This window comes from Rhinoderma darwinii, chromosome 6 (assembly GCF_050947455.1).
Source record: "Rhinoderma darwinii isolate aRhiDar2 chromosome 6, aRhiDar2.hap1, whole genome shotgun sequence".
Classification (NCBI taxonomy): Eukaryota; Metazoa; Chordata; class Amphibia; order Anura; family Rhinodermatidae; genus Rhinoderma; species Rhinoderma darwinii.
In genome coordinates this window covers 133,490,400-133,503,394 of record NC_134692.1, presented here as the reverse complement: position 1 = coordinate 133,503,394, position 12,995 = coordinate 133,490,400, and the positions used below count along the sequence as shown (strand labels likewise).

At 44.7% G+C, this 12,995-nt stretch overlaps 1 protein-coding gene across 2 annotated transcripts; it reads left to right on the top strand.

Moving 5' to 3' along the window:
- Window positions 1–1,841: 1,841 nt before the first annotated feature.
- NAA60 (N-alpha-acetyltransferase 60, NatF catalytic subunit) lies at window positions 1,842–12,181 on the top strand. Of its 2 annotated transcripts, none has more exons than XM_075830435.1 (8): window positions 1,842–1,982; window positions 4,447–4,530; window positions 5,402–5,517; window positions 5,613–5,742; window positions 5,823–5,919; window positions 6,159–6,393; window positions 6,696–6,858; window positions 8,727–12,181. In XM_075830435.1, the coding sequence occupies exons 3-7, from the start codon at window positions 5,408–5,410 to the stop codon at window positions 6,850–6,852; spliced, it is 729 nt and encodes a 242-aa protein (XP_075686550.1). In that variant the 5' UTR covers window positions 1,842–1,982; window positions 4,447–4,530; window positions 5,402–5,407; the 3' UTR covers window positions 6,853–6,858; window positions 8,727–12,181. The 2 variants fall into 2 exon arrangements, with proteins under 2 accessions (XP_075686550.1, XP_075686549.1); XM_075830434.1 differs by having other exon boundaries at window positions 1,842–2,027.
- The last annotated feature ends 814 nt before the right edge of the window (window positions 12,182–12,995 follow it).

Genomic DNA, 12,995 nt, shown 5'->3' with positions numbered 1-12,995 from the left:
TCTATATGGGAGCACAAATTGAGGGCTTAACTTTATATGGGGGCATAAACGTGGCCTAACTTCTATATCGGGGTGCAAACTGGGCCTAACTTCTATATGGGGGCATAAAGGGGGTCTAACTAATATATAGGGGCACAAAAGGGCCGTTCTACTTCCGCCGCTGCGTGAGTTGCCCAAGGGCCCACATAAGCCTGGAGCCGGCCCTGTTACTTGCAAGTTCTCCATAGAAGCACATTTGTCCTGGAAATAGGAGTCTGGGGGATATTTCTGAAATTTTGAAAGTAAAATCTGGTCTGCGAACTTCACCCACCACTGGATGGAATAATTTTCAGTGAATGATTTTTAGTTAGAGATTTAGTTTGCCGGCCAGTGGGCCGTGCCCCTTAATGGCGCGTTCCTAGATTTGGTGGTTTTCAGCGCAGTACGCTCCACCTGTCTAAACAAACATGAGTTGACAGGAGCCTGAAGACTGCGGCAGACATTACTGGACTAACAGTCGGTGTAGGTAGGAAATGAACACACTATATAATACCATGATAAAAACCTATCATCTGGGTGAACCTCAGCACCTCTCAATGTTATAGAATTACATTTATAGCAGATTCCTTATATATTTCTGTCCATTTAGTGGAGATTCTGCCTATTTATTTATTTTGTTCTCCAGTTACAATTACTTGCCTACAGGAAAAAACAAAACTGGCTTCTGGAGTGGTCCAACTGGCTTCTAAAGTCTTTATAGTTAGTTTTCCGGCCCTGGGCTGGAGACATTCGGGTGACGGCGTTGCCTTGACACTGTAACCTGAGGGGGTTTTAGTGTATAAAGTTCAAGCATAAATCACTGCATCTCCGTCTGACCAAAACATCCGTAAATGATGGTGTTTTCACTGGGCGCAAGTAGCGCTGATAATCAGTCCATGTGTACAATGCTACAGGAGCGACTGCCCTCCGCCAACAGCAGATTGCCTGCAGCAGGCTGCCATTTTTAAGTGCTCTATAAGGGAATTTTGAGTTAATAGGGTGGTCCCCATTTAATAAATAGCCAGAGTGGAGAGTGGCTATATACGACGACCCAGTATGTCCATACGTTACACAGCTCATTTCAGTGGGAACTGTTTAATACGTAATTTCTCCTGTAGTGGCGCTCAACGGGAATTGAACACTTGTTCTCTGCATGGACAATCCCTATTTATTAGATGGGTCCCTTAAAAATAAGCTGAACAGAATGGGAGCGCCAATCTGGGGGGGGGGGACGGGGGACTGGCAGTAAGTGTTTAATTTCCCTACAGCGCCACCACCGGGGAAAATAAGCATTACACAGTGTCTATTCATATCAATTGGTCGTCTGTGTATAAAGGTCCTCCAGGCGAGAGACGCTTTTTGTAACGGCTCTCTACGCACTGGCCAAGAGATGACGACCCTATAAACAGTGGATCCCCTTTATTGATGCAGAATTCATATCGAAATCCCTTTTTTGGGGGGGGGGGGGGGGGGGCGGGGGGTTTCTAGTACAACCACAAATACAGGGAATATTTAAATTCAGATTTTTTTTTTTTACTTTTATCTGACTGATATTTTGTATGTTCTTTGTTTCTTTCAATAAAGCTTTTTTTTTAAAAAATAAAAAAATACTGGATCTGTATCTTGACCATGGAGGTAATGAGCTCCTATAGTGAAAACCTATTAGGAATATGTTCCCCTAAAGACAATTTTACCCCATAAACATAAATGTCGATCAAATAAAATGTAGACAAGCAGCTGTGTAACCCGGCTCTACTCAGAACGCTGTCCCAGAGTGACAAGGTCACGCATGCGCGCTGCGCTCGCTGAAGGCTTTTGTTGCTATGGAGATCGTGACGTGGACGCGCACAGGAGCTGGGACGCTCGTACCCGTGACGAGGAAATCGCCTTCCTGTTCCTGTACTGGTGACAGCAAAACAACGGGGGAGCTGCGGCGCCGTCACACCGGAAGTACCGGGAGGAAGGTGAGTCCAGGACGGCGGAGACGGCCCTACAAGGAAGATAAACGGGTAATTAGAGGCGGATACATTGATTTATGAGTGGGGCCCCATCGAGGGTCATGCAGGGGCCCCAGGCGGGTGGGTACATTGTCATTACCATTGTATAGAGATTAGTCCTCCATTGTGATATATGATCCTGGATTAATGGGAGAGAGGAGCAGCGTGATATCAAACACCTGCGCGATCCTGTCACGTGAGCCGCAAGTAATCCAGTCTACATGTGCGATCCTTTTTAAAGGAATACTCCTGAATTATTTTTTTTAAAGAAATCTATAGATGCAGGTCAATTAAAGGGGCTGTGTTGATATATTCCCGTAAAACCCCTTTTATTGAACTGTCTTTATAGATTCCCAGGGCAACCCCTTTAATTGACCTGTATTTATATATCATTGTCATTCGCTTAATCTTTATATTTCTAGAGACCCCCTTTAACTGCCTGTATTTATATATTCCAAGGGGTGTCTAGCGGAGTCTATATATATTGCTGGAAAACCCCTTCAATTCGGCTGTCTTTTATATTTCCAGAGGAGCCCCCTTATATTGACCTGTTTTTATATATTCCCAGAGATTTCTCTTTTTAATTAATCGGTCTTCCTATATTCCCACAGTGCACCTTTTTAGGCTGGGTTCACACGAGCACATTAACGTCCGTAATGGACGGACGTATTTCGGCCTGAAGTCCCGGACCGAACTCAGTGCAGGGAGCCGGGCTCCTAGCATCATAGTTATGTACGACGCTAGGAGTCCCTGCCTCTCTGCAGGACCACTGTCCCGTACTGTAATCATGTTTTCAGTACGGGACAGTAGTTCCACGGAGAGGCAGGGACTCCTAGCGTCGTACATAACTATGATGCCAGGAGCCCGGCTCCCTGCAGTGTGTTCGGTCCGGGACTTCCAGCCGAAATACGTCCGTCCATTACGGACGTTAATGTGCTCGTGTGAACCCGGCCTTAAGGCTTCCTGCTCAAGCGTTTATTTTTGTGTTTTTTGTTTGTTTTTTTGCAGCTTTTTACTGTTTTTTTTTTTTTTTTATGATCCATGTTAATTTTTGGCATTTTTATTCCGCTGTCTTTGCAGCGTTTTATTTTTCAAAATAGTATTTTAGTACCTGCAGTTTTACTTGCCGCTTTGCATAATTCAGAGAAAACGCCATCAAGGACGCAAGACTCATTAATACATGTGTTTTTTGGAAGAGGCAAAAAAAAACAAACAATGGAGGTCTATAGGAGAAAAACGCTACTAACCGGCTGAAAAACACGTCAAGCCAACGCCTTGCTGCGATTGCAAAATAACGGCACCGACTCACAACGCGAGACAAAAAAAAGCACAAAAAACGCATTGTGTGTAGTGCGTTTAATATTTCCAGATTAACTTCCAGCAAACATCTGGCCGTAGCGTTTTTTGCTGAAAAGTCACAAAAAACACTTTGGGAATAGAATATAAGCGGGTTCCCCAGGAATATGTCAGTGCAGTTCAATTATTTAAAGGGGTTTCCCAGACATGCATAGCTCTTACTCTATGATCTATACGCTGCAATATTTTGCACCTGGGAGCAGATCTCGGGGTTATGAGCAGCCGGCAATGCCATACGGTTACATATAGTGCGCCCGTGTATGAGACGTGTACATCGAGCTCTGCGCGCTCACACACGTCGCTTTCCCGTCGCTGGTGTTGGAGGATCATTAGGTGCCATTATAAAAGCATTAACTCAGTAAAACTTATACACTGTGTTATGACTGGTGCAGGGCCTGAGGGGGCGGAGCATGACACAGGATTCAAAGAATACCAAACGCAGAATCTTTGTCATGCTCCGCCCCCTCAACCCTGATTCACATTTCACATTAAAATCCAATGTGTATTTCCGTGGCAGAATTTTGAGGCAGATCCGCACAGGATTAGCTGCATTGTGATTTTCCGTTGCTTGTGAACTGGGTTGCGAATACCCCATTCATGTGCATGGGATGCGGATGGTCATCGGATTATACACAGATTTTGTTGCTGAATCTGTGAAATCCTGAACATCTGAACAGGGCCCTCGGGAAGATATAACAGCTGCCATATTAGTAGTATATAAGCTGTTTCAGAGAAAGATATAACTAAGGCTCTGTTCACATCTGCGTTGGAGGCTTCGTTGCATATTCCGACACATTTGACAGAAAAATAGCGATATTTTTACTGCTAAAATGACAGACCCTATTATAAGTCAATGGGGTCCATTGGGCGTCGTTGGCGTCTGTCCTATGACGGAGCGGAACTGAAGAACGCAATTGAGGCCTAATAGGATGACATGGAGACATGTATTTATTGGTGTTTTTTTTTTTTTGCTCCTTTGGCAAAGCAGAATGTTAGTGTTGCCATGTTGGCGTCCATATAATAGTACCAGTAACGTCCACTATAATCTTTATTGATGTTTCCTTTGTGTCTTCAGCTCATGGAGTCTCTGTAAAGAGCGGAGGAGCTCAGGGCTCAGCCGGGAGACGCCGATCTGAGGCCTCGCTGCTCCAGAAACAAGGTGAGGCCCTATAATCCGCCACCTCCATACCTGTACCTGGTGGGTAGGATAGCTCACTCTGTGTAATCTTAGCTGTGCCAGTGCCGCTTACGTGCCAGGGTACAAGGTCCAACAATCACAGCTGTCCACACAGTATCTGGCTACATAATCCAAGGATTTTGTGTCTGGGTAGACAAAGGCGGCCGTTTCTTGTTGGCACATTATAAAGTAGGCTGCTGTGACTGGCAGCGTTTGGGTACCTGATACAGAAGACAGGTCTTGGGTTACAATGGTTGGATATAAGATACGGGAAGCATAACCCAGTCAGCGTGTCTCAGCAGAGGAGAAGGTAGAGTCTTGCGGGGTTGGGGGATGGGCATAAGCGCTTTCATCTTGGCCTCTACATAGGAACGCTTGTGTATACAGTTCCTTTTATTTTAATATCTTAATATATATATCCGTATTTTAGTGCATTTAGTGACCAAAACAGATGTAATGACCCAAGAAATGTAAGAATAACGGAAGGGTCATGAGCTTTTCAGTAACTATGGCGTATACGCTAAACGGATACTAATATAACCTATGGGTCGCGGATGCCTAACAGTGGGATCAGTCACCCATAGGCTCTAGTGATTTCCATTTAATGTAAAAGGGTCATTAGCGTTCATGACGTATACGTTAAACGTAGGCCAAACACCTGATATGAATGGGGGTCTGAATACAATATACTGCTTCCTATGGACAGAGCGTTGTTTTACAGTAATTCAAGCATTCTTTTTCCTAAGGATTGGGGAAGGGGGCTCTTATGAATTTCCGAAAAATGTACTGAAGATGGCAGGTGAATTTGGGGTGTAGCTCCCTATAAATGAGGCCTTTTCTGCCTTCTTGTCAGGTGTGAATGAGCGAGGAGGACCCCCCCGCTGCCCTCACTGACACGGTCCTACGCTTCCTGTGCCATGATGACATAGACTCAGTGAAAGAACTATGTGCCGACTGGTTCCCCATCGAGTAAGTCTCTTCCCGGAGGAGTTGTCATAGCACCAGGCCAATATTCTACACCGAAAAACACGTTGGGGGTCATCCTTTTTGGTATTCATCCACAGGTACCCGGATTCGTGGTACAGAGACATCACATCCAACAAGAAATTCTTCTCCCTGGCAGCAACCCACCATGGGCAAATAGTGGGCATGATTGTAGCCGAAATAAAGAGCAGGACCAAAGTGCACAAAGAGGTGAGTTGATGGATCGCCGACGTTTTATATTAAGCCTCTTGTGTAATATTATCATCCTGCGTGACACTTTGTGCTTCTAGGATGGGGACATCTTGGCATCCAGCTTTTCAAGCGACACACAAGTGGCGTACATACTGAGTCTGGGCGTGGTGAAGGAGTTCAGGAAACAGGGAATTGGTGAGACCCACTGCAGGTGTATGGCTAGTAGATCTGAGGTTCACAGGACTACGGCTTATCAATGTTGTAATTATTTATGTTCCTCTCGTCCCATGCCGTCATTAAAGGGGAATGTCACCCAGCTTTCCCAGACTCCTGAATGGCAAATCTGCAGGAATACCGCAGCGGATAGTGGCATTGTCTTGAAAATTGGTTACTCACTAGTTAATGGCCTTTTTTTTATTTTTTTTTAATATCAGGTTCCCTACTGCTAGAAAGTTTGAAGAGTCATATCTCCAGCACAGCCCAGGATCTGTGCAAAGCTCTGTACCTGCACGTTCTGACCACCAACAGCAATGCCATTCGCTTTTACGAGAACCGCCATTTCCATCAGCACCACTATCTGCCGTACTACTACTCCATCCGCGGGGTACTGCAAGATGCCTACACATACGTGTTATACCTCAACGGAGGACATCCGCCCTGGACTGTGATATATCCTTCACCGGACGCAACTCGCCATTATCTTCACAGATTATTTGTGTTTTCATGTCGTGTTACTTCTCATATAGGGAACAAAACCTCCTTTAATGTTAGGGCATTTATAAGATGTTAAACTGACCTTAGACATTAGATAATTGTTAGTAAACCGGTCAACACTAACGTGTATGGGGGGGGGGGGGCAGCCGGAATTGGCAAGGGAGGGGGGGGGGGGGAGTAATGATGATCAATCTCATATACTATCTCACAGTCGGACATATTTTCTCTACCTTTTATTGTCCTTAACGTTTCTTCACGGACTATCTGCAGCACCTGGGATCTGCTCTGGCTGGTCTCAGCCCCTGCTCGCTTCCACAGAGGATCTACCGCCAGGCTCACACTCTGCTGCGTAGTTTACTTCCTTGGTCCGGCATCTCGGCAAAGAGCGGCATTGAGTACAGTCGCACCATGTGACAACAGGTATGTCATGCCGACAGCCGGATTCATATACTGTAGCATTTTCAGGTTTCAAGAAGAGATGGCAGCCACTTTGTAGGCAGTATCAATATTGACAATGCAGCTGAGTTGACATAGCGCAGCTCACTTTTTTTTTTCTTCCTATGGGTGTGAGATCCTTGTAGCCCTGGACGTGCTGTGCAAAATGGACTGGTTTTACTGTCTATAAAATAGCCGCCGTCGTGTGTTCTCAGCAGGGACTTTTTCCATCCTTGTAGGGGTTTTCCAGCGAAACGCTAATAAGACATGTCAATCAGGATTGACGTGAGAGCCCCGAGCAGACGGACTGTCTCCTATCTTGAGAGGTTTCCATAACTCCCATTGATTTCTGTATAGATTGGTCAAATATGCATGTCTGAAAATAAAAACCTTTCATTCTTTTACTCGAGTCTCCTCTTCTGTCTTAGGCCCAGTTCGCACAGAGTTCTTTGGCACTGATTTTGATGCGGAAACCGCGTTGTAATCTGAGCCAAAAAAACGTCTGAAACCGGAAGCTTTTATTCTTTTTCCGAGTGGCTTTTAGCCCCCTGCAGGAAAAAAAGCGGCATGTCGCGGTTCCGCCTCTGACCTCCCATTGAAATCAAAAGGGAGACAGAAAAAGCGTTTTTCTCAGCGTTTTTTTGGCCACGACGCTCAATGGCCGTGGGCGGAAAATGCTGCAAAAACCGCAGCAAGAAAGTGCAGGCAGGTGAAAAATCTGCCTGCAAAATCCTCCGTGTGAACTAGGCCTTAGGTCGTCTTATCACGATGTTCGGCAAATGCGCCGGAAAAGCTTTATTTTTCAAACATATCCATAGGGCCCCATAGACCCGCCGTATACCAAAAAAGACACTGGGCCGGTAAGTGTCGCTATATCTCTTATAGTGTTTGTTCTTTTTACAGTAGGGTTCTTTGGGCGACATATGGCACTGTATTAATTTTGTCACACATATCTCCGTCGGAAGACACAAATACAATGTGAACAGAGCCTTATATGACCCGTCTGGTTGACATGTCCTAAAAACCTGGGAAAACCCAATTGATCTACAATATTGCTTGCTGCTGCCTGAGTGGCCTAGATACAAGGCGACCCAGCCGCACCATAAAAAAAAAAAGTTTCCCTTATTTTGTGACTCATTGGGCCCCCTATGTGTGCTAGAAAAAACGTGGCCTGGTTGCCCATAGCAACTGGATAAGTCATGTTCCGATTTGTACACCACATTTTATAAAAAGAAAGCTAAATTATGATTGTTTGTTATGGGCAACAAGACGTCCGAGTATACATGGGTATATAACTTGGAAAGTCTTGCTGGGGATTTGCCGTCTGTCGTTTTAAAATTGTCAGTTACTCCTTAGCAACAGACTGTATCTACCCGGGTCGTGCTGCGTGCTTTTTACTACAAAATGGTGCGTTTGGCGATGTAGTTTGTAGCCACGCGGTTTTTGTAGGTGAAATACATTAAATGTGTAATTCACCTGTGGAAAACTCCGGCAATTCCTGTCAGAAACTACACGGCGCACTTATGGCCTGTGTAAATACAGAATATGTGAGAAAAAATGGTGGTATGTTCCATATTAAGGAGATGTTCTCCCTTAGAAGCGTGACCACTAGGGGAGGATACGGCGCAGTAGGTAGGAAGTATACAATAATACTGAACCTAAAGGACTCTGTGCTGTCTTACTAGATACCCCCCCCCCCCCATTGAATTTCAAAGATGGCCGCTCATGTCTGTGGCTTTCTCCATTCCAATCCATGGGAGCTACGGAAACAGCTGAGCAAGCTGAATGTGCATTTTAATGGGGGAACAGGGGGCTGGTGACTGTCTCTTAATGATTTTATGGTTTTCCTTCAGATTTGAGCCACAACATGGCTGCTCATCTCCATGACTGCACGCTGGCTGCTAGAGGAGCGACACCATCCAACGGCTTCCATCATAGGATACAGGGTCTTATATCTCAGCGGGCCAGGATCTGTCCTGCACACAACTTTTATTTACAGGAACTTATAATGGGATCTCTCTTTACCGTTTCCATTAGTTCTGGCTGCTGCTATAACCCCTATGGTTTCCTAATAAACTTTCAAAGAAGATCCCATTCTCTCCGGCGATACAGGAAGCGGCCTACATTCTGCCCTATTTTTGTATCCTGGAGCTGCATGTTCATTTTTTTTTCTTTTTAATACATTTTTTTTTTTCAGTTGATGTTGGTGTCTACATGGCTGCAGGTTTCACGTAAATGACAAGTGATGGGTGGAGGAGATGACAGAACTATGCAGCGGTTTATGAAGCCTCTGCTATGTAGAGGACAGAATCGCCCTTCCTTTCCCAGTCACGTCTTCCTTAGGTGTTGTGTTTGGCACATGGAGTTTATGGTCTGACCAATACTGACATTATCATACTGAAGATCAGTCCCTATACAGCACTGGTGCCCGCTTCTGGGGTGCCTATTGGCAATGGGGGATGTGAATATTGTGTTTCTGTCTTCCGATCTACATGACAACCAGCAAGTCCGAGAGGGGGTTTCAACTAAAGTTGGAATCCGATGCCAACATATTGAAGAGTTTTGTGTTTTTTTTACCCTATTGGTAACTGTGGAAGCCATTTTTGTTTGCTTCGCCAGTGGCAGTGCCTCCTCGCTATACCCATGCCATCGCTTATCTTTAAAATCTGATCAATATGAAGGTAAGGAATAAAGAAAAGTGTGGCCTGATGCTTGCCCCTTCTTTGCCCTCAGCTCAATGCAAATACATTGAGCTAAAGACCTGAGCCAGACTGGTTGCTAAGAAAAGGCTGCCTGACAACCCCATTGAAAAGACTGTTGCTAGGCAGTGTTTCCATAACAACCAGACTGTCAGACACCGGTTCAATTTAAAGATGGACTGGCACTGCCTAAAAGCACAGAAGGGGAAAAGCAGAATAGCAGTAGTCACATCTTACCCATCGCCATCTTGTCCTTTGTTATTAATCAGGTTTTTACTTGGAGAACATCTTTGATTAAGACTTGGTTTCTATGGTCTCCATAGGAGTCAACATTCTGCCATATATCACCTATTGTACGTCCAGCGTCTCCTGAGATTCACTGCTCCCGTTTTTATTTTTTATGTTTTTCATTTTAGTTTTTTACATTAGGATATGCACTTAGTCTAAGGTTTATACAACGCCTGCTTGTTATCAAGTTACATACAGTTACTGCAAAGGTAACCCATGGGGCCCCTGGAAAGTGCTCCGAGCCCTGGGTGGTCCCATCCCTTTTGCTATTGGGTGTTGAAAACCTGTGCAGGACTCCCCTCTTCAGGGTCAGGGACTTTAGGTGGTGACAAACACCAGGCCCTTTTGTCCTGGGTGGCAAAATCTGGCATTCTAATAGGAGCCTCGTTTTTCTCTTTGTTACGGGGCCCCTCTCTCTGTATTCCAGTGCTATCCAGTCTGTGTTTCCATCTTTTATGATTTCGTTTTTCTGGAAAAGCTTTGCAGATTGATTTTGTGTGTATTGCAAGCAAACGTTAACCCCTCCCGTTCTGTTGTTTTTAAAGTGTAACTGAACTTTTAAAAAACCGTCATTGTAACATGTCAAAAGTTTTGATCGGTGGTGGTCCAAGCACGAAGACCTTAACTGATCGCTAAAACGAAGCAGCAGAAGGGCTCGGGTGAGTGCTGTGCTGCTTAATTTCTGATCGGCTTTTCTCGGAGTGGTGTACGGGCTCAATAGAAAGTCTGAGTCCGTACACCGCTCGCTCAACTTTCCAAGGAAAGCCGATCATAAAAAAGCAGCACCGTTCTCACCTGAGCGCTTCTGCCGCTTCCTTTTAGCGATCGGAGGGGGTCTCAATGCTCTGACCACCAGTTATCAAAACTTCTGACATGGCACAAGTTTTTAAAAAGTTTTGTTACCCTTCAATCCTTTAAAACAACAATTGTAGACCGTGGCTCTGATAGAAAGGGTTAACGTATGTAGGTGAGGTTTGTCAAAAATGCACCTTTTGGGTAGCAACTTATCACAAATATACTGACCATGATGATGTGTACATTGAGGGATAGGCAGACATCTGTGTTCTGGATTATGCCATGAACTGAATTCTAATGCGGCAAATCCAAGATTAGCATAGCACTGCAGGAAAAGGGAAGAGCGGGCATAATGTCGGCTATTCAACGCTGTGGTCACATACCATATGCACCCGGGTTTGCCAAAACTGGAACCGGATACAAGTAACGGAGCTTTTCTTTATACCGATCAACTATATTGGACGTGAACCAGGTTTTAGTAATGAAATCTGAGTGTGACTATGGCCTAAGGAACCCATTATGGCCGCAAGACCCGGACATTCCTCATCCCCCTGTACGTTTCTATGGTGAACAAACTTAGTTCAGTGGAATTGCGGAGGGGGGGGGGGGGGTGTTGGGTGCCCATATTATGACCGCCTGAAACTGACCCTACGGAAAGTGTACACTGATTTATTTTTAGCTAAATATTGCATTTGATGTGAGTCCACATCCGACTTCTCTTCTACGAAGAAAGCTGTTTCTTCCAGACATCACTTTTTGCCATGGATTAGAGACCTCACTGCTTGATCTAACCCTATTCTGCTTCTGTTTCAGTCCGTCAGTCCTTGTAGCAGCAAGGGGGGAGGACGGATGGGGAAAGATCTCTTATTAAAGACCTCTTCTGTTTTCACTATTTTGACGTTCCCCTCCCCCGCTGACCCACAGCGATTGCGTCACTTGACCCTCCAGTAGTAAGAAAGCGCAATCACATGCCATTATTAGCTGACTTGGGGAGGGGCTTTTAAAGAGAACATTTAAAAATAAAAGTGGATGATTCCTTTAAGGAAAGTAGTCCATGACTTGGTCTATCAATAAGTTATGCATTGCATAGGTCCTGAATATACCAGGGCCTCGGGGTATGGACTCTACTGAGATTATTCGTTATATGATTTTGTGTGTGTAGTATATTTATTTCACACTCACTCGTACATACACATTATATATGAATCATACCAGTTGATGTAAATGGTAAATATAGAGAAATGGATGGTTGGACAGCGTATATTCACACTCGGCCCTCTGCTCCCATCTAGTTGTACATGAATATGTGTCTTGGATGTTAGATTATACAGTGTGTGTGTGTGTGTGTGTGTGTGTGTGTGTGTGTGTGTGTGTGTGTGTGTGTGTACGAGTGTACGTACACAACATTTCGGTCCTTCTTGGGTTGCATTTAGCTCCATCACTACACCGGTCATTGTGAAACCCTTTTGGATGTTTTCTATTTATGACAAAAGTGTTGTAAAATAATAAAATATACTAGAACCATTGCTCTCGTGCTTGTTTTGTGGGTATTGCCGGGGACGATATGCAAAGAGATTATGACAACTGCTGTGAGCATTGCCATAAACCGCGCCTGTGCACTGCGGACTATTGACTTATTATTAGGGAATTGTTAGTTATGCAGTTTTCCTATAATGTGATTCCTAACCAATGGAGGCTCTCCAGGGCTGCAAAATTTCATTTACCTGAAAGGCGCCAGCTGGGCAGGATGTTGCCCTGTGCAGTACCCGCTTTGTTTTCTCATACAGTATACAACTAACCATACTAAACCGTGCCTAATTATAACTATTCCATACAGTGCCATAGATTGGCCAAATAGCACTTTACAGTGCCACCACCATCATACACTGCAAAAATAATATACTGTGCAGTGCCTAAGCAGCAGTGCCACAAAATGCCACTCTACCACCATACACTACTCATATAATACCCATGTACTGTCACAAAGTAACAGCTTCCTGTGTCATTTATTAACTTCTATACAATTAGAAGTAAGATTTGTGGTCACAAATGCCCCTGTGGGTCTTCCTTCAGCAGAGTTGGCTGACTGCATAGGTTGCACATCCCGAAGACCTGATTTACATTGCCTTTTAGCCCTACGTTTAGCGTGTACGTCAGGAAAGCTCCCGATATACCCGCTAAACGTGTCCATAAGGCTCCATTTGGCCACCATCAGATTGGTATACAACCGCAAACTGTTCTTTTTTTTTTGGAGGATGGAATAACGTAGATTACGCAATTCCCTCCCGACGGATCCTGCAAAAAACATATACCGCACATGGGAGACTGACAGATGCTACT

What these genes read in the sequence shown, in the direction of transcription:
- NAA60 (XM_075830435.1), top strand. Translation starts at nt 5,408, where the DNA reads ATGAGCGAGGAGGACCCCCCCGCTGCCCTCACTGACACGGTCCTACGC. An exon ending in GGACCAAAGTGCACAAAGAG is followed by an intron (nt 5,743 to 5,822) that starts GTGAGTTGATGG and finishes TTGTGCTTCTAG; the next exon opens with GATGGGGACATCTTGGCATC. An exon ending in GTTCAGGAAACAGGGAATTG is followed by an intron (nt 5,920 to 6,158) that starts GTGAGACCCACT and finishes TTTTAATATCAG; the next exon opens with GTTCCCTACTGCTAGAAAGT.